The sequence below is a fragment of the Aythya ferina genome (assembly GCF_964211825.1).
Source record: "Aythya ferina genome assembly, chromosome: 2".
NCBI classification, from domain to species: domain Eukaryota; kingdom Metazoa; phylum Chordata; class Aves; order Anseriformes; family Anatidae; genus Aythya; species Aythya ferina.
Genome location: NC_140297.1, coordinates 46,377,329 through 46,404,946, shown reverse-complemented (window position 1 = coordinate 46,404,946; position 27,618 = coordinate 46,377,329). Strand labels below are relative to the sequence as shown.

The 27,618-nt window shown below is 37.1% G+C and overlaps 1 protein-coding gene across 2 annotated transcripts in view; it reads left to right on the top strand.

The window, feature by feature from the left end:
- Positions 1-27,618, top strand: part of LARS2 (leucyl-tRNA synthetase 2, mitochondrial) — a 92,584-nt gene that overhangs the window by 40,485 nt on the left and 24,481 nt on the right. For both annotated transcript variants that reach the window (XM_084509460.1, XM_084509461.1), the window contains exons 8-14: positions 4,316-4,423; positions 5,926-6,085; positions 9,687-9,788; positions 12,821-12,936; positions 14,421-14,704; positions 17,994-18,092; positions 20,874-21,011. In XM_084509460.1, the coding sequence (XP_084365586.1) occupies positions 4,316-4,423; positions 5,926-6,085; positions 9,687-9,788; positions 12,821-12,936; positions 14,421-14,704; positions 17,994-18,092; positions 20,874-21,011 (1,007 nt within the window). The remainder of the gene's footprint in view (positions 1-4,315; positions 4,424-5,925; positions 6,086-9,686; positions 9,789-12,820; positions 12,937-14,420; positions 14,705-17,993; positions 18,093-20,873; positions 21,012-27,618) is intronic.

Sequence of the window (27,618 nt, the reverse complement as noted above, 5' to 3'; positions counted from 1 at the left end):
GGAACTTTTGGATGTGAGATCGTGTTGGGAAATAATAAAGCACCACTGCTCTTTGGTTTTATGTACTTTCTTTTGTCTGAAGATTGCTATGCAAAAGTTGTTTCTCTGTAAATCTTCAACAGACTATACAGTTGGATATGTGAAATTGGTCATCCACTTTTGGGTTACATTATTTCTAGTTTCAGACCTGGTCGTCATTATCTGTGATGAATTTATGGCAAATTCATCTTGATTTTGTGCATCTCTGATCGTCTTCACTGGCTGACTTTCATCTTCTATCTATGCCAGAATTTTCTAGTTGTTTTGAAAGAGTAAAACAGTCCTGTGGAACATCAGTTTATCCTGAATCTTCAACTTCTCCAGCACTTAAGTCAAACTTCCCTAAAGGTGTAGGAGCCTTGAAGACATTTTCAGCCCTGGATGTAGCTTTGAATTCTCTAGCTTTTTCTCCTGTGTCTGTCGATCTTCAGATCTGGAAGACTGTCAAAATGTATTTACGCTTGCGGTGGTTTCGCACAGACGGCCAACTTAAACTCCATCACACCGCTCTCACTCCCTCTCCTCAAAGGAAGACGGGGTGAGAAAATATGACAAGAAAAAAAAAGGCTCACTGGTTGAGATGAGGATAATATAATTAAAGGAAAAACAAAGGGGGAAAAAGCATCAAAAAAGTAAAGACCTCACAGAAGCAAAGAGAGAGAAAGCAATTTTTCTCTACTTGAGCAGTGTTTGGCCATGTCCTAGGAAGCAGGGCCTCAACACGTGCAGTGGTTGTTTGAGAGGAAGGATATCTTCATAATGAGAGCCCCAACCCTCCTTCCCCTTCCCCAGCTTTTATCACTGAGCATGACACCATTTGGTGTGGAATATCCCCATGGTAGGGGGAAGGTTAACTCCATCCCAGCCAGACCCAGTACCATGCTTTACCTTGAATGTTTCAGCCTTGTGGTTCATTAAGACAGGAGTGATTTCTTTTTTGATTAGATGTATGCATCTGAAGTTCTTTTCTGTCTTCCCAAGCCATAAAAAATGAAAGTATTCCATGTAGAAACAGGCTCTGCAACTTAATATTTCCAAGTTTCTCACCACTGAGTCATTAACAGAAATTCAAAAATGGAATTCATTTGATAGGTTTATCACTCTCTACTTTCTGAATTATAACACTGTATTTGTTCTTCGTATATGGCAGAATCCAACCTGGTTTTATTTTTGTTTATTTCCCTGTGTGCTGGGAGTTTTTTGTTTATTTCCCTGTGTGCTGGGAGTTCACTTGTGTCTCCTGTTGATTATTTTTTCTATGCTGCCTCGTAAACAAACCTTGTGGCATAGGTGACTGGGACTTCTGTGCATGCCTTTGAGAGTCAGAATTTTTGTTTAAGGAATCATATCAGTGATTGCAAAAGGATAATTGGCAGAAAATTAATCAAACTAACTTAACAATTCAGAAGATATCTTACCAAACATGTCGGTGATTTAAAACAAACAAACAAACAAACAAAAAAAAAAAAAACACAAAACATGGAAGCAAAATTCATGGAGTTGGTATTTAACTTTTCAAAATGTAGTTTATACTATTCAGAAACTTTTGTGCTGGCTTAGGTCAGCTTCAATTCAAAAAGTGTCACATACCCAAACAGGCTCCATATGCCTTTTTAAAATTACTGATGGTTTTAATGTAAATTTGTAGAGTTACGGTTTTGCAGAGTGTAATGCTGCTGGATTTAAAGATGAAAAGTGTTCACTTTCCCTCAAGCAGGGTTTAAAAAACTCCTCATTTGCACAGAACATAATTTTTTACAGTTGAATATAGAAGTACATTACTGTGTGTAAGAATTAACGCTCCCTTCTACTTCTGTGTTAGTGAGTATCTTAGGTTAGTTTACAGCAACTGTTACAATGACATATGTGTACATCCTATATAGTTTTTTTCTCCTATTGCACTACAGAAGGTGTTCATGTTTTGCAAGTTGCTGGTTTTCTGCTTCATTTGTCATTTGGAGCCTGGACAAGAAACCAAAGCAGTGTGCTGTGTACAAAGAGCAGAGAATCGTACTTCCACGCTGAATTTATTTTAAAAAATTTAATCACACTGTACTACCGTTCACATACACGTTAAGATGTGAAGGGTTTGTGTTTCTATACTCTGCTAGGCTGTGTCATCATATGGAATAAGTTCTGTTATTTTCATTCAGGTGAAGCAAAGTTGGCTCTTACACACCGTATTTAGCTGTGTGAAGCAATTGCATTGTTAAGAGAAGAATTGGACTCAGACAAACTACAGCCTGTAACTCCTAATCAGGCCAGCTAACTAGAGTTAAAATCATTATCACACTCGTATTAAGGATCTTGATGTATTAATCCTGCAGTGAAAAAACATCTAGGCAGTTTTTCTGGAAAGCAATTACAGTCTGTTTCAGCAGAGCACATGCATGCTTAAATGCATCTGCCAGCAAAAATACAATGTAGATTAGGATGGATATCCAAGCAGAGATTTTAGAAAAATCTGCTGATGTGTCCAGCCAGTTCTCTGCGTATTGGCCCAATTTCATACTTGATAAATTGCATAAAATGCTTCCAAAGAATGTATCCAAGTATTGTATATATATATATCCAGTTATTTTTTATTCTTTGGTAGATATATTTGTCTGTGGATTATTCACAGCAGATAAAGCTCAGTATTCTCTGGATCACTTAAATTGGTGAGAATAATGAGATTTGGGGATTCTCCATGACACAGTACACTCACAGTTGTAAACTAAAACTCATTAAGATTACAGTATGATTGAAAACTTCCAAAACCTTACCATTCTTTTATTTATAAATCATCAGAGAAGGAATTTGATTATTAAGGATGTAGAAAGCAATATTAATCCCAAGTGCTGGTGTAATATTACGATTTATGAAGCATATGTCAATTATTTTACTTTGAGAAATAGATATACAACAGAACAGTAACTAGAAAGTAATCCTTTTAATACATTTTACACAACTCACTTTGAAAATATTTCCAAATGTACTTAAAATATAACAGTTGAAAACAAATGAATTATATATTCGGTAATTATCGAACTTCCAACTATTTAATTTGAGCAGAATGTAATAGTTCCTGTCCATCTTTGCAGGTTGTTAGCAGTTAATGAGATAATAAAGAGCTTGGATGTTTGATGTTGGAGTCACAGCTAATGGAAAAATTATTCAACATGTTGCCTTATTCTTGGTTTTTAACTGTAATTGTTCACCATCTGTCCGAGTGACTCATGCCTCTGGCTGTACTTCTGCCAAAGTAAAGATTTTGGACAGTCATGGAGTATTCATAACAGAAATGTGAAATGTTACGAAGTGAAAATTGAGATGAACTCTGAGCTATCCAGCACATTGTACTTCTTCTCCTTTAATTTTTTATAGATTTCTTTTACTAAAAGCATATTGGCTTTAGGCAAATGTTAGTTGGAATAGTCCATCATGGCTTCTGTGCCATACGTTAGAAAGCACATTAATATATGGATATATCTCTTACTGAGTGTAAATAAACATAGAAAGGTATAGGTATGGCTGTTAGATGTTCTGGATAATGAAGGAGCAAACAATTTCTTCTGCACTGTGTATTTCAAAGCTGTTGTAATACACTCACATTTTGAATTTAACATGAATCCTTATTGTTACGACTTGGTTTCATTTTTTTATACGATTATATCAGCTGAAAATCCCACTTAGTTTTAGAGACATGGTTGTGCTTGGTAAAATATCAGTAAGAAACACAAAAAGTGGATAGGCAGCTGGAAACTATCTTGCCATTTTAAGTCAGAGCTGGAAAATTTTAGGATATGTAAATGTCTTTTGTCTGACTGCCATCTCCAGGCTATTGTTTAGAACAGCTAATCCAATTGTAGACTTCATAACTGCAAGCACATCTCTTATTTATCAGTAGTCTTGTTCAGCTCATTAAGTAACTTATACTTCGTACAATTCATATCCATTAGGAATATTTGTTATGGTTATTTTCATCCAGAGGTTTTGTTCTGTGTTTAAAGTTTAGTCTGTTCAAAAGTGCAGCCTCTTTTAATAACACTAGGATATCGGTTGAAGACATTGTACCTCTCTCCTGTGCCATGTTAATTTTATTCTCAAAGATGATTTTATTTTCAAAGATGAATTTGAAGCAGCAGCAGTATAAAAATACCTCTTCCTATCTTTGACCAACACCTTGTTGTTTTGCTGTTAGTTACAATTAAACCCATAGTCTTAATTTATGTGCGTTGTATAAAAGCATTTGTACAAAAGCTGAACATCCTAACTATTTCTTCTATTGCATCAGGCTATGTTTGATGCTTTGTCTGATCTCCCTGAATGGTACGGTATAAAAGAAATGCAAGCAAATTGGATAGGTGACTGCGTTGGATGTTCCTTTGACTTCTTGCTAAAGGTGAGTCAGAAATTTCAACACTGCTGTCTTTGCTGGGCTAAATGCAATTCCTGAAATGCATAATGGGACAGATTTTCAGATCTAAAAAGCATCAAACCTACTAAAAGTTAGAGTTATATGTTCATGCCTGGACCTGCACTGCTTTCTGAAGAACATTTGTGTGTTGGGGTGATACTCCCTGCTGTCCTTCTTAGGAAAGCATTTGTGTGTCCAAGTGCAAAACTGGATGCAAATTGGCTATGTGTATTTGTGCAAAAATACATGCCGGCTAATAAGCATTCCTGGAAGCCAGGATCTTTAAGCAGTACCATGAGCAGTATCAAGTGGTACTGTACAAGTCAGCTGGGTTCTGGCTATGCTTTAGCTCCTCTCTGCACAGCACCTTCTCCATTGGATCCAGGCTGACATCAGTCATGCCGCTTTAGTTAGGTCTCATTTACTAAATACAATAAAATGATAAAAAACAGAAAATTAGGTGGTGATAGACCTACAGAGAAGCCTGGATAGAAAGAAAGCAGTGGAATAAAAAAGGAACCTTTAGAAAATTGCAGTTATTCAGAGAACAGTGGGAAAATCTGAAGTCCTTCAGATTTTCAGAGGCCCTAATGGAATTTCAGCCCTTTTGCTTCTATGTTTTATTGTTTTCATTTACTCTGGTCTAACACTTTAAAAATGACTTATTAAAAATGACTTATTTTAAAATGCTAGATTTCTGGGAACCTCCAATGGAGACAGTTTGAACTTTCCTCATACCTCTGAATTGCACATTGCTAATAAGATATATTTTTGAGGTTAAGTTGCTTTAATCAATTGTTTCTGAAAACGTGTATCAGTTTTGCTGTAGAAGAATCTCCTTCTAAGAACCTCACACAATCCACAGTTAATTGACATAGAATATAGAGCCTATTGATAGTTTCAGGTAGTAATTTCATAAGCAGCCCTCTGTGTTTATTACTCATGTTTTATGTCCAGTTGTTTTAATCTTGTGACACCCTTTCCAGCTTCTACAAATTTACTCTTGTACATAAGTTGCAGCATTTATTTCATTAGAGAAGTGTGATAGAAAGCCCAGTAGCTGAGAAAATTGAAAATTCACTTTAGAGTTTAAAGGTAGCATCTGATTTAGGTGGGCTTGGCTATTGCCATTCCTTGAAATCAGAGCACTGTAAATTAAAAGTGAGCAGAGGGATTCTGAGTTACTTAACCAGGGATTGAATGTGGCTCAGTAGTACAATGAAATATTACATATGATTTTACTTTATTTGTTTATGTTTGGATAGATTATAAAGCAACTTTCTCAAAGTCTTAAAAGTAAATTTTGTCAAAATTTGATACTGGAAACTCCCTGTAGTGAGAATGTGTCCGGCTTTGATATTTAGACTTATATATGTCTATAGGGTGGGGTAGATCTGTCAATTGTGTAAGCAGGAAAATAAATTTAAAACCACTGCACTTCTAATGGAGGAAAAAAATAATCAGGGATATTTTCTGCTTTTTTTCAGGTTAATGGTGAAGTAACAGAAGAGAAGCTTGCAGCTTACACTTATACGCCTGAAGCCATTTATGGAGCTTCCCATTTATGTATTTTACCAACTCACAGACTGCTGCATGGGAATAGCAGTCTGAAGGAAGTCTTTCAGAGGGAGTTCATCCCAGGGAAAGGTGATATTTTTCTCATTCTGCACGTTGTTATAAAAGAGTATCAATTTTAGAGAATGATCTTCAGAAAATGTGTGTCCAGCTGGGCATGAACTGTTCCTGTTAAGAAGGAACATTTCCTTTTGATCCTTTGTATATGTCAAAAAGTATCATACCAGCCTGTCCTGGCTTCAGATACAGTTACAGCAGTTACGTTAGAATTTTTGCCTTTTATAATGGCTGTAAAACTTCACATATATCAAAGTATTGGAACAGGTTCTTGTTTCCTCATATAAGCAAAATGAATACTCCAACTCTGACTTATGTGAGCCCATTGGCCACATAGCCATTACCACTATGTGGTAATTTGTCATTAGCACAGGGTATGGAACCAGCTCTTGCACTAACAGTCATTTTCCTCTCGTAGGGAACATAAAGAGGACAACAGATAATTAATACATAGCAAAGTGGATCATCAATATATAGCAAAATAATACTCTGCCATGGAGATCCTCATTTAATACAAGATTCTAATGGAGTAAATTCAGAGTAGCCTTATGGTAGGTCCTGGCCTGTACAGGGAATACAAATAAGTGGTAATTTTTTTTATTTAATTAGTGTTAATTGGTTTCTTAAAGGTTCCTACCGTGCACTCTGTCTGTACTCCACATCCTTGGCCTGACATTTTTTATTGTTTGGAAAATGTAAAAATCACAAGAGTAAATACAAAGTATATTGAATATATTTTGTTTCCACCTCAGGTTTGTGTTCAATATTTATTATTTTCTAAAATGTGGCAAAAAAATCTGGCTTCATTGTATATAACATCCAATGTCAACATTGGATATATAACATCCAATGTCAACAGCAAATGAAGCAGGAATCTTATGGGAAATAGTTGTGGTTGCAAAGAACCTGCTTTATTTTGAGGTGTTTCATTTCTATAACCTTAATAACATTTTCTTGGTAGCAGGAAAAATGGAGCTTGAATGTGTGGAGTATGTAGAGTCCTTGTCTCAGAGCCAAGCAAAGCTTGGAGAATTTTTATTAAGGAATAAAGGAACAAATTTTCAATTCGTACAATTCAAAAAACAAAGCACTGACCCCAGAAATGCACATTCATGTATGTGCCTGTATCTTTGTTGAACCCTTGTGCTTTAAGCCAAACCACACAACTGCAAAACTTGTTTTTCGTGTGGAGCAGTATTTTTTTTTTATATTAATTTTACATGGAAATATTTGAAAGGCTTTTTTTTGGGTTTCTGTTAACAGTAAACTTCACCTTTTGGTTGAGCTACATTAAGAAACTTTCAGATTAATGACAGCAATAAGACATTCAAAAAGAGGCTTTAAAGTGGAAACAGTTCCAGAATCATAAATCTACTATTGCTACTTGTAAATGTACTTACATACATTCTTCAGTTGAACTTGGCTGATACTTTGTACTGTTCCCTGAGCATTTCAAAGACACAGATTGGTGTTTTCCAAAGAAGAAAACATAAAAGAGAAGAATTCTTACATGGACATTCAGGTTTGCATTTCAGTTATGTTATTTAGTAAGGGTCAACAATGGCATTGAAGTCAAAAGAAACATAAGATGGCCTTGAATAGGCCATATTTCCATCATTAACTAGATTAAAAAGTATGAATCATCAATGACATTATAAAAAAATATATATTTTTATTTTTACTTTGCAGCCAGTGTAGTTTTGTAACTCCCTTTCTTCACTGTGTTCTCATTTAGATAATTAAGATGGTATGTATCTATTCAAGGGAGAAAAAAGGATGTAGTATGGCAAAGTAACTTAAAGTTCTTATAGCTGTACTCCTAGAGTAAAGCTCTGTATTTTATCAGAGCTGTATTTCTATATTATATCAGAGTCATTATCATTTAAATAGAAGTGAGCAACCAGTTTTCAGGCATTCATTTTTTTTGCGTAGAAAAAATTATGTTAATCTAGAATCTGGTAAGTCTTCCTCTAAGTCACCTTCTAAGTATGATATGTCTGAGATTTGACCCTTACATTGTTCATTAGCTCATTATAATACCAGACATACATTGTTTTACATTTGTAACTGTAGTATCATTTCTTTACAGCTATTATAATAACGATGTGAGCAAAAGAAAGAGCATCTCCATAAGCTGGAGAATTACTATTTTGAGTTCCAGCATAAAATCAGAATTATTGCTGGGTGGGAGAGAGGAGTTATTTTTAAAAACTGTCTGCCCTACCCACTCTGCTTCCTGTTCACAAGGCGTTTTTCTTAGTTGCTTTTAAAAAGTGAGATTATTCATTTTGTACCTTTTTTTAAACAGAGGAGGAAAGCTAAGTGCAGTGGTTTGAACAGGAGAAATTTTCTCTAGAATATGTATATCTCAGAGACCTGAAATTTGAAAAAGTAGTAAGGTAAATAAGTATATAGTTAGTTTTAAAAAGGCTGATGAGATAAAGTAGCCCTGTACTGTAGAATGATGTTATTTTATTTAAGGCAGACTTTATGTAAGCCTCAGACTCTCCACAGCTTTCCACAAAGGTGGGCGAAAGGGAGCTCTCAGTGGTCTGTATTATAATTATCGTATGGAGAGTCGTATTCCTTAAACACTGATTTGGTACCTCATCTGTGCAAAATAAGAATAAATTTCATCAACTGTATGTGAGTCTCTAAAAATAGGTCTTAAAAATGGAGACCTTTTAAACTTTCACTGACCACTAAAGGTCCCAAGATCCTATTTGTCAAGGGTAGGCATTGTACTGCAGAACCTTTGACTAAATAAGTTTGCTTTCCTTACTGCTGCATGGCATGATGTGCAGTGTTAATGCACATGACTGAGTTTCAAAATCATCAGCTCTTTACGTAGTAGTTTGGAAGCTGCTTTTAGCTTTAAAAGCACTAAAAATAATATCAAGAAACAGGTCCAAATTGAGATCTGGATTTTGAATCTTCAAAACTTGGGATGTAGAAGTTAGATTTTCTTCTTACCAGGACACCGAAGTAACACAGTGTAAGTCAATTTCAGTTGATCACAGTCCTCATCCTTGATTTTCTTCCTCTGACTCCACTTTCCTGTGAACATTTGGTTCCAAGATATTTTCTGTAGGCTAATCCCTAATATCAACATGAATATTCTGTTTGGAAATCAGTTGGTTACTTAGATTTTCTTTTTACGTTGGTCAGTGATGCATAGTCCTTCTGTAAGAAAGCAAGTCATAAGCATAGTGTATATGCTTCCCTTCAGATTCATCTAAATAACTGAATGTTCTGCTTAATTTTGGAATAATGTCTGTGAGTATGTATTAGAGTCAATTCATACAACTTTGCAGCAAGCCTGCATTTTGATCAAGGATTTTTTTTTATTGTAGTCCACATCTTACTGAGTTTTTAGTCAAGTGTTTGTTATAAAAATGTTTTCTAATCATGAAAATTTATTAGTCACGTTCGACTTACAGAGGATTTTAGTATCTGTGAACTTTTTAGAAATGTGATTACGTTTTTTATTATCTTTCTTATTTAAACAAAATTTTAATATAAATTTAATGTATAAGATGAACTGAGTTTTAACAGTAAGTAATGTTCTTATCATATCATCTGTCATATTTTACTTATTGTGATCATTTGTTTTCAGACTCACTCACTTCAGTGACAGCTGTGAATTTGCTTACCAATCAAGAGATTCCTGTAGTAATCTCAGCAACAAGTTTTGAGAATTTTCTTGACACTAAAATAGGTATGTGACAGTTATCATGTAAGTAGAGTAGTATAGTTTTCAGCTGCTGTGTTGGAGCACCAGATACTTTTGTGATAAATCTTTGATCATCGCAGTTCTCTTCTGGACTTTGGAACTCTGTTCTTCATTACTGTTCTTCATTAATGAAGAAGGAAAGGAAAAGTAGCAATGTAGAATCTGTCTGGGGGAGAGATTTACAGGATGATGCATTTTAATGGAAATATTATAAAATTAGTTCATTTAATGAGCTAAATTTGAGGATCTGCATATCTCAAGAGGATTGATTACCTACAATGCATGCGTATTTGGCTCTTACCATCCTTAATCAAAACAGAACTGTACCATTGTTTGACAAAAACATTTTGCAAATAACTGACTTTTTTTTTATATGCTTAAAAAAGGATGTGCATAGTTATAGAGAAATGTTTCAGACAGGTTTAGGTTTCCCCCAGTAAAGATCCAAAAATTCCAAGTTTGTGTTGAAATCAGGAAACCAAATCAGAGTGGGCAGTAACTGTTCAGGTAGTCTTGGACAGTTGTCTTACACCCTTTAGCTCTAAAGGAAGTATTAAGTTTAAGTAATAAGTTTAGGCCCCTAATTTAGGATTGAGGAGGTTCCATAAACAGATGGGGAAGGACACTGCTAGTGGATAATCTCAATCATCTGAAATGGGCTTCTGTTCTCAAAGCTGTCCCATGAAGCAGCCTATCTTGCTCCTTTCTGCACAGGGAGCCTAGTGCTTCAACCTGGGCAGGTAGGTACATACATGATGTGGCAGTCCTTCTACATAAAAACTTGAAATTGCACTAACTTTTAATAGTTATGTCCATCTTTTTTCTGCAAGGTTTATCTTCATCAATAGTACACACCAGGTGTCTTGTTTACTGTTAGTTTTTGCTGTGGTTTCATCTTAGCTGAAATAAACAGGCAACATTCTGTGCCAGTACTAATGGGATATGGTTCTTTTATACCTCTTCACTCACACACACACACACACACTGCCATTGCACTACCTTCCTTATTCCTTAACTTCCATTTGTTTTCTCCCTTTTGCTGTTACTTCTTTCCTTCTCTGCAGCTGCTAAGACATCCTCTACACCACTGCCTATGTGGTGGCTTTTCCTGCACAGCAACTGAACTGGATAAAACTATCTGACTGTGGAGAACTACTTAGGTGGCTGTGCCATGCTACTAAATGCTGCTTTTACTGAGAACATTGTGCAAAAGTATCTTGGATGACCCTCATAAGGCTGATTGAAATTATCCACTTAGGCTGTATACCTTCCTTATTACATGCCCACATCTTACACTTTAGAAGTGAATCTGTTTTTGAAAACCAGAACCTCCCCTTGCGTAAGAGAAGCCAAATAATTGAGATACCTAATCTTATTTATCATTAAAAGCTTCCAGCTTGTTAACTGGCATGTACCTTGGCCTTATGTCTGTTGGAAGTATCCCAGATCTTCCCAGGAAGTTCTGGATGCCAGCTGTTGAGCTTTGGGAAAGTGCTTTATAGAATCATCTTTTCAACAGAAGGAAGACCAAAAAGTGGGGTACTCTTTTTTCCATTTGTAGAACATATTGTGAAGACACCTGTTGTAGACTGCAGGGCTCTTTGACAAATTAAGATTCAGACTTCACGCTATAATTGAGCCCTTAAATTGTAAGAGCTTACATCTGCTGAAAAGATTAAATAGTGATTTTGTGTTTTGTTCTTAGGAAGTTACTTGTCACAGGGGAGTTTTGCTTGGTTTTCTTTAGTTTTCTGCTTCTGAATTTCCATGTATTGACAGAGTTTATGTATTTACCATAGCAGGCAATTCACCGCTTGATCAAAGATGCTTGTTAGGCTGGTTTTGAATAAAGTAGTTTGTGTATTAATAATTTGAATGTGCTTAGCAATATTTTGAGAGTTATTACAGTTTTCACCAACCTGATGTTTGCATCGAATTTTTTGGAATAAGCTGCTTTACCTTTTAAAGATGACAGTAATTGTGCAAGATTGTTCATATTAAATATTAAAGAAATTATCACCAAGAGGAAAAAGTATGCAGTAGGATGTATCTCAGTGTGGAAATAATACATCTGATACTAACAGATGTATTCAGAAATAACATAGAGATAATAACGTTAAGAAATTTCTTAACACGCCATGAAAGGTAGTCCTCCAAATCAGCAAAAGCTTGTCTTTTAAAATACATGCAGCAAAATCAGAGGGAAAACATCACTATATATCAATATGAATGAGAAATATTTAAAGATAACGTGTCATTTTGTGATGCTGGTAAATTGCTATAATAAGAAGTTTTATATGAGTTAGAGAAACTTGTGTTCAAATTGTAAGACTGTCCCCTGAATAAGAAGATGGAAAGGAAAGATTGCACCATGGGCCTTAAATACTGGGACTTCTAGGAATTACTTTAACAGTGGTCATAAGTGCTCTCACTAGATATATTCTGAATAGAAAACTGATGTTACTCAAATTGTTTCCCTGAGATAAACAAATCATGTCTTTCGTAATAAGTTAAAGGATAGTAATGTTGGGGACTATTGAGTTATGGTACATTTTTAATAAGCTATGAAAGCAGAAAGATTAAATGTACTGTTGAAACAAGAAGACTGTATAACCTGTTTCATATTTTTGTCATGTTAGCAAATTGAATTTAATTTTTTATTACTTAAATATGTATTTATGTTATATATAGTTAATATAATTGTATTTAAAATTGATTATTTGTCTAAATTGTATAGCTTAATTTTTAGGCTTTTTCTAAACCATCTCATTTTCAGCTTGCTCTGAGGTAGAATGTTGATTAACATTTGGTTTACTGAGAAAATATGTCAATAATCATTGCTGCTTGAATTTCACTGCTTAAAGAACAGGAAAACATTTTTTATTTTTCTTACATTTTTAAACCCTTTTGGAAAAACATAAATTGTTAAAAAGAGCGTTTCATAGAAATAAAAACTTTTATCCCCAAAATGGTGATTGATATCCATGTTAGTCAATACCAGATTTTTTTTCCCCTAGGAATTCCAAGTACTAGTGCAGAAGATGCTGCAATAGCTAAGAATCTGGGCATTTCTTTCACTGAAGTCATTGAAAAATTGCCAAATGGTCTGGAGAGAGTCATTAATTCTGGAGAGGTGGGTATGCAAGTATGGAGTTCTTTCTAACTTATAGTAACAATGTAAGCTGTTTTCTTGAGCATCCCAAATACTTTGCCTGATTAAAGGGATTTTATTTTTTTTTATTTTTTTTTATTTTTAAGACTTAAACTGAATGTATGCAACCAAATTTTTGAGAGGAATTTAATCGTAAAAGCACAGAATCACAGAATGGCTTGGGTTTGAAAACTCCATAAATATCACCTAGTTCCAACGACCCTGCCATGCACCATAAATATCACCTAGTTCCAATGACCCTCCCACAGGACCAGGTTGCCCAAAGCCCCATCCAGCCTGGCCTTGAACACCTCCAGGGATGGAGCACCCACAGCTTCTCTGGGCAGCCTGTGCCAGTGCCTCACCACCCTCACAGTGAAGAATTTCTTCTGAATATCTGAAATAAATCTACCCCTTTTTTAGCTTAAAGCCATTACCGCTTGTCCTATCACTACACTCTGGTAAAGAATCTCTCTTCAGCTTTCCTGTAGTCCCCCTTTAGGTACCAGAAGGCTGCTATAAGGTCTCCCTGCAGCCTTCTCTTCTCCAGCTTGAACAACCCCAACTCTCCCAGCCTCTTTTCCTAGGAGGGGTGCCCTCTGATCACCCACATAGCCCTCCTCTGGGCCAACAGGTCCATGTCCTTCTTACTGGGGGAATCCCCAGAGCTGAACGCAGTGCTCCAGGTGGGCTCTCACAAGAGCAGAGTAGAGCAGAAGAATTACCTCAGTTTTATACTAGAAACTGGTCTCAGTTTTATACTAGAAACTGAATAATTGATCATGTGTGAAAAGCTGGTTCTTATTTTTCATCATCAGAATACATTTTTAAGCTAAACATTTTTCTGTGTATTAATTGAAATGTGATGTAAGCTTTCTGGTAGCACTTCTGCATGAAGTGACATGGGAATATTATTTTTAAATCAAGCGTATATGTTGTTACAGCTCTTGAAAAGATGCATTTGGTAGAATATGACCTTTGTGTCTACTCTTACATGAAATGTAGGGTCTAAATGGTTAAGATGTATATGAAAGCAAAAAAAAAGAATAACCCAAAATGAATACAAGAGAAAAAAGATGGTTTACCATTCACATTTTCTCAGTCTCCACCTTGTGTTGGTGAAATTCTGGAAGTTTCAGCATAGAGCTGTTGATTAAGATATCAGCAGAAAATGCACATAGCTGGCAACAAAGGCTGAAGGGGTCTACAGAGCTCTTTCTCAGTGTATTTCTTTTTGGGCCATCAAGAACATTGTTGTTTGAACAAGAGGGTTTAAATGAATCAAGTAACTGGAATGTGAATAGTCTCTCGGGTAGGAAGATGTTAAGAAACAGGAAGGGGAAGATTATATGAGGCTCCTAAATATTGTCTCTGAAATTGTATTTGTGATTTTTTGTGTGTTCTTGCATTTTCCCTGATAGAAAGTATGAATTTTTCTTTCTTCTGCTTCTCTTTTTTCTAATCAGTTCACAGGCATGACTCGGCAGGAGGCTTTAAAAGCTCTTACCCAGCAAGCCAAAAATAAAGGAATAGGTGGAGACCTAACGAGTGACAAATTAAGAGACTGGTTAATATCTCGACAGCGGTACTGGGGAACACCTATTCCTGTCATTCACTGTCAGACGTGTGGCACTGTCCCTGTGCCTTATGAAGATTTACCTGTGGTGCTGCCCAGTGTAACCACTTTCACAGGGAAGGGAGCTTCACCTTTAGAAACTGTTCCAGAATGGGTGAACTGTGCCTGTCCAAGGTAAGAAAATGAAGCATTTACTGCAGGCTGAGAGAGATCCCTTTTGTACTTGCATGTTTTGTGTGCTCTTTCCTTAAGCACTGACAGCTGACCACTCTGAGACAGGACACTAATCCAGCAGGATATTTAGTCTGACCCAGTGTAAGGGGTGTTTTTTTTTTTTTTTCATTCTGTACTCTGTAAAACTCCTTATTTGCAATACAGCCACCCCACTGCTGCTGCTTCATAAACAAGCTGAAGCAAACCTTGTTGATCTGAAGTTGGAGGAATGAAAACAGGAAAACAGAATTATCTCCTCACTGCCCTCCCTTTCTTAACTGTGTTTTTCACTTTATTTACTGCAAGAATTTTCATTACTTTTCACCAGCAGTGTTCATACAAAGCTTATGATGTTTATTGAAATATTTCCTTTTGGTAAGGAAACTAATATCGTGTTCATTTTCTTAACAATAGTCCAACAATAAGGTGTTGCCTCAGCTATATTATTCTTTATCCTGAAGAATCACATTCACTGTACATTACAGATGGCAGCATTATAGTTCAGGTAGAAGGAGATAGTAAGTATATGCATCTTGTCAATGTTGCAATCTTTATTGTTAGTAGCCCAGCTGTTAAAGAAATGAAACAGCTCAAATTAAGTAGCAAGAGATAAGTCATGAAAATCAGGTGTCTGATCTTGGGGACTGCTTAGATACTGTGCACTCCGGAGTGTGCATACAGGTTCTGCAGAAGGAACTGGTAGAACGTGAGTTATCCCAGAGAAGTTTTTCATCAGCAGTGTAATGCAATACTGCTGCTAACAGACTGACTAAATGGGAGGTACGTTGTCAGGCTGCCAGGCAAGAGAACCAGACATATAAATGGACACAGGGCTCTCATTGACAATGCAGCAGTTTTGTAACAAGCCACTTTATTTTAACATTTCCAGGATAGAACATTGCTGTGGTTTTCATTTCTAATTAGGTAGTTCAGGCAAAGCAGTTCTGTGGTTCTCTGGAAACACGTATTTTGATCTTTGTTGGTAACATGTATTTTAAATAAAATGCACATTTACTTTCATGTATCTGCCTAGAAAATTTCTTCTCAGATATGCCTATTTAAATTACATGTAGTTACATATTTTAAAGTGTGATTCTTGCTAAGATCTTCAGGTTTAGTAAAGGCCCCGGGAATGCTCTGGTCTAAAATTGCTAATCTTAACTGATTTTTTTTTTCTGATTTTATTGAAAGCTACTGTCTACAATCCTGGCTTCTTTCTAAAATTAATTCAGAAATAATTTTATTGCTTACTGTGCAACAAAGTGCTTTTGATATGTAGCAAATCCTTACTGTTTCTATATAGTTATTGTGGCTGCCATACTTTAAAGTTAACCAAGGGCATTTGTTTAATCAGAAATAATGGATACAGGATCAGTTCTTAGCTTAGAACATGAGAGTTTGCTGAAAATAATTTTTTTATTATTATAATCACATTTATTTGGCTTTTTTATTTTCACTTAGTTGATAGTTGTCTTCAGTATTGATCATCCGTATGTCTGCTACAATTTCAAGTCCTTTGAGCTATTGCCTTTGTGTGCATAGTCTTCCTATCCCCATTTTTCCTTGCTCTGAGAAGTTCTGTCATCCCTTCCTTTAGTCCTTCTCTCCCATAATGAGTTTTTTTTTCTTCATTAGTTGCATTTAATATCTAGAATTAATAAGGAAAGCAAGATGGAAAGATATGAAGGTCTGTGAGTACTCAGATTTGAGCTACAATAATGTTAGCAATCATAAATGGAAAGAGATGCCTAAGTTATTCATTGTTATACAAGTTCAGGTAATTGTGTTAGTTGTCTGAATATCGTCTAATCAAATTACAGTATTGTGCCTGTTATATAAATTCTGAAAGATGTCCATGCTGTCTCTGTGTTAGTGAGCCATGTCCATTTAGAGTACAAGCAACAGCAGAGGCACGAAGCAGATATAATTATGGTTCAATGACCATAAAGTATTCTTGCTTTTCACTGTTTCTGTATAATGCAGTTTAATTTTGGCCAAGTCTGCTTATATGTAAAATTTGTACGGTTATTCTGTATTCAAAACAAAACAAATACAAAGAAGTAAAATTCCTTTGCTACATTATTCCCGTTGAAAGAAAAGCTTGCTGATGGAGATGGATATGGGGCAGAGACAGAGTGAAGGCGAATGCTAAACCTGTGATATTCTCATCAACTTGCCTTGGCAAGCCAAGCTGAAGCATCAGGCAGACAGGCAGGTACATGTTGCAGCTCAACCATCAAGCTTGAGCACAGACTACAAATGCAGCTGGAAAAAATTAAATAGCAAAGGCCCGTTTATTAAGTAAATTCATTACATGTATACATACATGTATTTACTGCATGTAACTTTGGATTAATTTATAAGTTGTGTCCATTTGTTACATACAGCTGGTGATACTCATTACATATATTATACGCAAGCTTGTGACAGGTTGCAAAGTCTTACTTTAGAGAAATTGCATTGTTTTCGCAGTAAAGGTTTTAAAGAGAGATCTATTGCAACAAATGGAAATTTATTAAATGCAATTATCGACTCCTACAAATAAATAATTTGTTTGGGAGAAATTAGAGGAAAATAACCCGAGCTTCTAAAATGTCATTTAAAACTATTTCTCAGTGCTGCCAGTGTAACTCCTAGCAAAAAATCGATTCTCAGTAATTACAAATTAAAATTGTGCTGCAAGTTTTAGAAGAGATTTGATACATCTCAGTGAAAGTCAAAACTGAACTAAGTTCATTTTTTTCGTAGAGATTATAAATGGAATCCAAAAAGACATTTTTGTAAAAACAATCAGTGAGAGGCAAACACCTGCTCCTTCTGTTGAGTGTTTATAAAATTATTTGTTTGCTGGTACCTGGCAAGTGTGATATATATTCAGTACCCACTAACTTTAAGGCAAAGCATGCTCTAAAGCTTGCTTAGTCGTTTTTTTTAATGACATATCTAAAAAAATCCAGGAACATGTGATTGAGAAGGCTGTCTTGCACTGTGCTGTCTTCTGCTATTGCTTTATATTATGGCTGTTCTGGCTCTTTTTCGGTTTGTATTTTGTTTCGTTTAGGATGGAGGAGAAAGGAGAGTTGGTGCTATTATTCACACTGGACTTTTTCTGAACATATCACTCTTCAAGCTGTTCAAACTCTTTCAGTTTTAAATCTAAATTTCTTCATGGCTGCTCTGTACATGTTTATTCTTTTTGCCAAGCTTGTCACCTACCTAAAAATAGTTCTTATGTGTCTCTCTGGCTCAGGTGTAAGTCAGCAGCAAGGCGAGAAATTGATACCATGGATACATTTGTTGATTCTGCTTGGTATTACCTGAGATACACTGACCCTCACAACACTGACAGGTAAGGTCCAGATGCAGGGCCATCTGGTGGGCAAGCCAACTTTACAGAGTAGAAGGGAAGAAAGGAGGAGGAAAGAGGCCAGATTTGCTGGTGCTTCTAGCTTAACTGCTTTTGCAGAAGCCAGTTTAAACCTATGTGCTAACCTGATTTTGTGTCTGCTCTATGCCTGAGAGCTGCACAGGGTTGACTAGGAATTGCTCCAAAATTGTGGCATTTGGTTGTTCCCATGCCAGGAAATGCACAAGAGCAGTACATGTAGACAGCAGGAGCTACGAGGCAAGGGGCAGAGTTTGCATGAAAGGGCATTATAAGGCCGGGGCATAGTGGAAATGTTCAGCTGAGAAGCTAAAGATAGTTGTTAGTGAAGGATGCTGTCAGGAATGACAGCCTACCATGACTCTCTCTGAGATTGTGGTAATTTGCTTTGAGCATACCTTCCTTGGTAATATACTGAGTATTTTGATGTGTAGACAGATAGCACTTTTCCACTGGGAAGAGAAGGAATAGTATGGTGTAACATCCAGCTGTGAAGAATTACACCTTAATTTCTTTTCTTCAGAGTTCCAGTAACTCTGGCTACTTCGTCATGCACAAACACAAAGTGAAGTGGTATCAGAGCAAGCTTCTGCTGTGTATTATTACTTTGACTAAATTAGTAATTAATAAAAAGAGATTTTTCATGGGTTGTGTGTTAGTGGATGTAGCATGAGGAGTATGGGAAGATAGATGTAGTTACTTAGCCATTTATCTGCATCGTAGTCTGCCTGTATTAGCACTGCTGATAGTGCCTGGAGGTGTTGTCACACCAGCATTAAATCAGCCTGCAGAGACTGACTCAGCTGTCCAAAAGCATTTCACATGCACTGGCCAAATTAGATTGCCACCTACAGTCACTGGATGGCTGGCCATTACCATTTCTTGAATATTTTGAGAGCCATTCTGGAGGACAGTATGATGGCAGCAAATTTGAGGAATATTTTTCATGTCAGTCAGTTATTGCACAGATAAATGGAAAATGTCCAGGAAATGGCTTCTGTCATCCTGATAACTTATGGGAGATAATGAGCGTCATGTTGGTGAATGAGTCTGGTGGGATGTATTTTGTTTTTCTTATTGACATTTCCATTTTAGTATTCTCGATGTCTGTGTAAAGTGTCTTCATGTATATGGAGCACGCACGCTTTGAGAAGGTCACATCAAGAATGCCATTCAGGTGTCTGTTTCGGCTGCTTGATTTTATGTGAGATATGGGTAAAATACACAAGTATTTTTTCTTGCTCCCTTTTACAAAGAGGATTTAGTGGAACAGTACTACTATGTAGTCTAATTAAGATAAAAAGAGTTGCATTTTTGATATTGATACCACATATAAGGATATTTGGGGGTTGATTATTTATTTACTTATTGCCCTGAACAATGTCTGGGTGCATGCTACGTACCAAGTGATTTAAGTATAGCTGGACCGGTTATTTTTTTATATTGGCAGCACACATCCAGGTAATCCGTCAGTTAAACTAAAGAAAACTCTTCTGTGAACACTTCTGTTTCACATTAGTTATTTTCTAGTGACAGTGTGAATTCATTGTTAATAATATTATTTAAGTGACATGGATTGCTTTCTCGGTGACAATGTGAAATATTAAGAGGGACTTTTCCTGATGAAGATGAAAGAGTCATATGCAACATCCAGCTGTCAAAGTAACAGCTTAGTGTAGCTGAGTATGTTTTATATTGAAATAAAAGCATTTGTACGGATTTCTGTACTAGATCTCTACTTCCATTTTATGTATTTGTTAATTTCTGAGCTACATATACTTAAACCTTTATTTCTGTAAGTCATTTCATAAACCCAGAATTTGGGAGAATTACTCTGTTGATCTTGGAACACTGTGAAGAGTGGTAAGTTTTGACTTGTTCTACGAAAGACATGAATTTCACATCCATGATTTGCTTCTGGGCTGATCTGTGAGAAAAAAAGTGTTGCTATCACCAAAAAATAATACTAGTAAAAAAAGTTACAGATGGAATAATTTAATAAGCTGATAAACAAATAAATTTGTTAGAATGGTGCTGTAAAGCATACATCAAAGAACATACATGCAAGTAGGAGCCCATTACAGCAGACGTACAAATATTTAACGAAACAGCAAGCAATGCTAAGAAACGATGCAGAGTGGCCTCAAATAATGTAGAAAATAGACTATAAAGTACCACCAACATTTACTGTAAATTCACAGAGCATCCTCCAGTTTGAGGACGATGACCTATCTGACTCTTCAGAACGTTTTGCAGCACTATAAGCTGTTACATTGCCCTCTAATGGCAACAATGCAAACCTCCGATTAAAAAAAAGCAACTGTTTTTAAGTGGGCATGTCTTTTGAGTCTTTCATGGTAGTATATTTTTATGTAAAACTTGGTATTGGTAAATAGTAAAAAATCTAAAAGCTAGACACAGGGTGTTTATGAAAAAAGTTCTATAGAGCAAACAAATACTTTCATCACTTTCTAAGGTGATGCGTGAAATCTTAGTTGAACATCTAAAATATATGAAAATAACATTTTTGTTGAGCTGTTTTTAAGTGGAGATTTTTTTTTTCTATATGATTCAAAAAGCTTACCACTTCTTAAAAAAATTGAAAAATCTGATAGCAAAATTAAAGTTTTATTGTACATTTGTAGCTCTCATTAAATAGTCTTGCCCAGTCAAATATGATGAGCTACATTAGAAGAGCTGATCTTTCTTCTTCACATTGTATTTTTCCTATTTTTTTTTTTTCAGGCCCTTTAATAGTGACTTGGCTAACTACTGGATGCCTGTGGATTTGTACATTGGAGGAAAGGAGCACGCAGTTATGCACTTATTCTATGCTAGGTTTTTCAGCCATTTTTGCCATGACCTGAAGATGACCAAACACAAGTAAGCCTTACATATTTCTATAAAAACCTTTCAGATTTCATTTGTCTAGCAGGAATGTTATTGAACATTGTTATGATAATTGAACGTATAGGTCTGAATTTTTCTGCTCATCAGTCTTGGCTAAATACTTGGTTTCTTACAGTCTGTTACATTTGCTGTATGTATGCATACATAGCATGTTTATTTACTACATGGGTATTAACTGGCTCAGAGCAAGTGATAAAATGTTGCTGTAGATTTTCAGCCTGCAAAAGGTTACAAAAACAAGTAACTTCAGGCATTCTGAGTAATGCTGTTATTTCAAATTATTTTACTTCCTGCATACTAATACCGTTAATTCCAGCGGAACCACATAGATGTATAAAACTAAGCACTCCTGTAATTCACTGCAGTTTTGGAGCTGAACAGTACAAAATGCGTCTTTTGGTAATCAAAAGCAACATATTTTTTTCTGCTGTTAATTTATTTTTATTCAATTACTTTCATTTAATAACTTTTAACTACTCTTGTTACTGATGCTGTTGTAGCCCAGTTCATTATCCCTTGTTTTGGTTAGGAGTAAAGCTTGAGGCAGGAAGGTGAGTCATTTGTTGTTCTATTCTTTGTTCTGTCAGGTTCCCAACTTGATGACCCAATTTCCACTGAAATTCTGCCCTTTTGTACCTTAAAATGCCATCCCAGCAATGCCTCTACTGAGAGGATGCTAGTGGCAGAACAGTGAAACATTCACCTGTATTCTGTCCTGTTCTCCCATCAGCAGAGATGTTTGAATACATTAAGTCAGAATGAGTGATCCCGTAACAATAACTGCTTAGTAATTTCTCAGCTGGCAACTCCTCTGCATTCATTCTTTATTCCCCAAACTTGATGTAAAACCTACATACGTGACATTGAACTCTCTTAAATGTAGTGGTTTTGCTACAGTACTTGAATTTAAGTAGCCATATGCCAGAAAAGGATGGAGTAGGTAATGGGGCCAGTGGAATATTTCCCTGAGTTATTTCATAATCATTTGATGAAAAGAGGTGATTCTGTTTTCATTACTCATTCTTGCATGCAAAATAATTTACAGTGGAAGATGTATTTGAAATTGTGGATGATTTCTGTACCTGTGGTTCACCCTGTTGCCTCCAGCTTGCTTAGCTGCAGCAGGAAGAGCTCCTTCCTTGACAGAATGGGCCTCTGAAAGCTGATCCTTTCTGTCATAGGCACTATTTCTTTTAGAAGAGAAATTCAGAGCTTTTTCTTGCAAGCAATTTCAGGCTTGACAGTGCTACAAAATGCTTTACAATGCTGATCTGTCAGCCATCTACTGGAGTTGTAACACAGCAGCAAAAAGAGTTCTGCTAGTCAAATTCTTCTACCTCCCTAAACAACATTAACTGTGGTGGCTGAAGTACTGTTACTGTAAACTGAGACCACAAGGAAGGGGAGATTTGCTTGCAAAGTAAGTGGTCCTCCACTCTGGTGTGCAAAAAAAACTAAGAAGATTGGAAAGAGGACAGCTTGGTTGATAAGGTGCTTCCTGAGTGACCTCAAGCACTAAAAAAAAAGCACACAGAGAGTGGAAGTAGGAATAGGCTACCCCTGGAAGAACGCAGAAGCATTGACTGGGTAGGCAGGGTGCAATTAGGATAAGCCAAAGCTCATCTAGAATTGAAACTCCTGAAGAAGGTGAAGGCAGTAAGAAGGACTTCAGCAGAAGCATTGACAGGAACATCAAGGAAAATGTCGGCCTGATACACAATCAGACCAAATAGCCTAGAAATGAAGGATAATTATTGCCAAAGCCTTTGTTGTCAATGTCTGTGCTTAGTAGGAGAGTCTGGGGGAGAGGGATACTTCCCAAAGTAGGGTAGGTTTGAGTTAGGGATCAGTTAAGGAAACCAGACACCTACAGGTTCATGGGACCAAATGGGATGCATCCAGGGGTGCTGAAGGAGCTGGCCTTTACCACTGCAGGCTGCTCCCTATTGTACTCACTGTGCTCCCTGACAAAGAGCCCCTCCCCAGCTTTCCCGTAGTTCCCCCTTAGGTACTGGAAGGCCACTATAAGGTCTCTCTGTAGCCTTCTCTTCTGCAGGCTGAACAACCCTGACTCCCTCAGCCTGTCTGCTCCAGCCCCCTGATCATCTTTGTGGCCCTCCTCCAGACTCATTTTAATACTTCCGTGGCATCCTCGTGGTCTGGCTGGGAAGATAGGCTCAAAGAGTCAGTGGTTCAAAGTCTGACTGGTAGTTATTTACAAGTGGTGTTCCTCAGGTGTCATTGCTGAGGCTAATTCTATTTAACATCTTCATCAACAGCACAGACAGTGCAACAAAATGTGCCCTCCACAGGTTCTTTGATCACAGCACACTGGGAGTAGTGGTGACAGGAATCTCATGAAGTTCAGCAAAGACAAATGTAGAGTCCTGTACATAGAACAGACTACATATGGAAACAGCAGGGGCTGGGACAACTAAGTAAGAAGGTGCACTACAGAGACATGTTTTAGGGGTCCTAGAGAACACCATGTTGGATGTGAGTCAGCAGTAGGCATGGGAACATACTGCACTGGGTTAGCAAAAGCATGTCCTGCTCAGTGCTCAGGAAGTCACATCGTGTCCTCCTTTGAGGCCCCAGCTGTGAGGAACATTATCAAACAGAAGAGAATCCAGTGGTGAGGCACAAAGGTGATTGGGAACTAACACATGTGGCATACAAAGAGAGGCTGAGGAAGCTGGGCATGTTCACCCTGGAGAAGAGGAGGCTGAGGAGGGAATCTAGTTGCAGTCTGCTGCTACCTAAAGGAGGATTAAAAGGAAGACAGAACCAGACATGTCCAGAGAAATGAAAAGAGGTAACAGTCAGCATAGACAGAAAAAATGTGACAGTGAAGGAGGTCAGACACTGGAACAGATTGACTAGAGAGGTTGTAAGATCTCCATCATTGGATATTTTAAAAACTCATCTGGATGGGCCCTGAGGAACCTATTCTAACTTTGAAGTTAGGTCTGCTGTGAGCAGAGAGTCGGACCAAATGACTTCCAAAGGTCCATTCCAACCTATGATTCTGTAACTCTATTAATTTGGAATGTGTTTTGTTCACATTCTGCTGTGACAGAACAACAGCACTGTGCAGTGCAGACTGGTCTAAACACGGGAAATTTCAGAGAAGACTCTAACTTCAATGAAAAAAATGCACAAGAAGCACTGACTCTATCTAGTGACAGCAGCAGAGAAAATCAAAATTGCTTTCTGTAGGAGTAGTTTGAAAGACTGTAGAGAATCCCTTTGAGGTCACATAGAAACTCGAGAACTTGCACACATGGAGATGTGTTACAGCAATGCCCCTAGGACCTGTTGTTTCTACTGCTTGTACATGTGTTCAGAATGCAAGATGACTGTAACAAATTCCTCACCATGCATAAAATCGCTTGCTTGCTTTAGCTCTACACAAGTTAAAACATTAGGTGCTTTTAAGCCATGAAGTCAAATTAGGTTGTTTTGATATGGAAATTGCATCTCCTCTATAAATATTCCAACATTTTTAAAATAACGTTTTAGCATTTGTCAGAAGCCACTTTTACGTAGTTAGGATTGCTCAAGGGCATATCTCAGAGATCCAAAAAGGGTGAAAGGGTGATCAGAAGCCATAAGCTTACTGTTAGCAAGCTTAAAGTCATGGTATTGAAGCCCACAGCTCTGAGGGAAAATATATATAAACGTATTAAGTGTATTAAAGCATTAAAAAACACTGCCCTCTTGTGCATGTTCAACTTTCCGTAGTAGCTCAGTTCTGTTCACTGATTAAATTACATGTAGGAAAATTCTGCTGTATCTGTAGGTACATAGTGTTACCTAGTATCCTGACAAATTTTTATGAGGTTCCCCCAGTAATCTATATTTTTCACTTTGATAGCTTTTCTTCATGAAAATCTTCATTGTTTGGCCTCTACCCTCTTTACTTTCATTGCTTTTTTCCTGATAGCCTTTAATTCTATATTAATGACAGTTAATATAACAATGAGGTTGCAATCAGAAGTTAAAAATTCCATAGTTCAGATTTGCAAAGCAATTTCCTTGCATACAATGCACATCATTACAATAGAGATATTATAGGCCATTCATTTACAGATGTCACACTTTCATATCAAACGCAATGTTTGTTGGCATCTAAAATGGTCCAGGTGTAAATGTAGTTTAAATATCCCCTGGAGACGGAGCATGATCTTATTTTTTTCTTAGTGCATTGAACTGGAAATGGTGGGAAGAGTTGCTCGTTTTCTCTAATAATGACAGGACAGCATAAATAGCACCCTCTGGGTACTGGTACATGTGACGAGAGATGAAGCTCAAATTGATGTTGTTTTGTTTTAGCAATCTGTAAGCTGCAGCAGTTCTGGATTTAATTCACAGACCAGTCAGCCCTCACAGTTGTCACCACCACTGGGAGAGGGGCCATGTAGGCAGCTGGGACCAGCACCTACCTCGTCTATTCCAGCTTAATGCACCATGGTGTGTGTGTGTTGACACACTCAGGTACACCTGCTCAACCATAGTATTGCAGGTAAAAGTTGCACAGAATTTGGCTCTTCCCTAGGCTTTAGTAATCAGCTCTGTCTGATGAATAATTGTAAATGGAATCTAGCACATCTTCCCTGAAGGATTATAAAGCAATAAAAAAAGTTTATTGTTTCCATTAAGTCAGCAGATAGGACTCTGATAGAAAGCAAATGTGTTGAATAAGAAGGTGCTATTTTTACACAGCTGCATTACAGAATAAGATAAGGCATCTGTGACAGAAAAAGCTTATTCTATAAAGGAAGGGTGTTAGAGCTTCTCAAAGTTCATTAGGGACTTGATCACAAGTGTTGATTTTCATTAAAAGCACTCAGCTATTGACTGTGTACAGTCTGGCTGTTCGATATCGTTTGATCTTTCTTCTGCCTAAAATGATCTGCTCCTACCCCCCTAGACAATTATATTGTGGCCTTCTGCAGGATTGCCAGCTTGTTTCAGATGGATCTAACTGCACATTTCATGAGCTTCTGAACTCAGCTGCCATTGACTGACCAAGGTCTTGTCTCAGCTCTGGGGCACAGTATTGGGCTTTCTCAGCTTTCCTAAAGATGTGGGATGCAAACACATTCAGTAAGCTCCCTTGCTAGTGCTGTCCCTTCTTCTCAGTCCAGTATTTATCACTGTTGCAGACTCCACAGACCCAGCTAGGTCATTTGTAATTGGATTGAAAGTCCCACTACTTGCTTTATCCAGGGCAGAGTCAGAAGCCTGAGGATGCGGCACTGAGCAGGAGCACTTAGCTGTCACTCGTGCTTGCTCCTTCATCCCTTGTGTGCTGCTGTACAGAAAGATTGGTCTGTCACAGACCTGAACCTGTATAGGAAAATTTCTGAGGGGGAAAAGGTGGGTTACACGCTTCATGCCTAGTACGGGTAATCCTTGGAGATGCAAAACAGACTGCACAGGTGGACACCCATCTGATGTGCAAGATGATCAAAAGCTGCATAAAAAGAAGGCCAAAGTGCCCATACTTCAGCATGGATGCAAACAGACATGACAGGCAGGTAAAGGTGTATCCTGTTTCAGCATCCTTATAATTTAAAAAGTGACTGAACATTCAGAGAAACTCAAGCCACCTCTTCATTTATTGTGCTGGAAAGGTCTGGTCTGTCTGTCTGCACACAGCTTAGTTTCAATTGCTTCCCAGCCATACTGCTCACGAGGTTTTTATGATGCCAGGCCACAGGCTGGTGTTGCAGTATTGAGATCAGAATTACCCCAAGTGCTGTGCTGTGGCATCTTTGCCATTCCCTTCCATAGCCAGGAAGCACACCAGTTTCTTTGAAGGGGAAAGTTATAGTTGTACAGCCTTATTAGTGCATATCAGAGTGTCACTCTACATCTGACCATGCGATGGAGCCATTACAACACTGGCAAAGCCACTCTGCACATCAGGAGAAATTCATTACAGGGCTCAATTTGTTTCTGAGCCCTGTGTTTATTAGGCAGGCTCTGTTTTTCTAGTTTTGGGCATTTCTCCATTCTCCTGCGGTCTCCCACTAGGAACATGTGGAGTTTTTTATTCCCCATACTTGGTAATGTATTTTGTATTGCATTTTTGTAGCCTCTGTCAGCATAAACAAAAATAGGAAATGCTCATTCCTGCATTCAGCTTTTAATAACTTGGCATATGATCTGAACTAACGCTTTGTCATTAAAAAATAACTGTTCCCTGAAAAATCACTTCCAGTGGAGAAAATTATCTGATTTTGATGTTCTGGCTACTTCATTAGCTTTATTTTAGTTAGCAACAAGTGTAGCTATTTTAATAATTGAGATCTTAAACAGACTGAAATACTGAATGGTAGGAGAACAAAATGTTTTTGTTTTTCCTTGGTGGTGTAGTTTATTTAGTTTGTAGAAGAAACTGTCCTGGAAAGTTATCTCCTAAAGTATTTTTATACTTGCTTGTTGCTGATAGGATTGCAGGACTTTTATTCCCAATATTTGTCTTTTCATTAATTTTGATAATTTGAGATAACTGAGATTTAAGCTGATTATTGCCTCCTATTTTTAAAATACTTTGTTTGTTTGTTTCTAC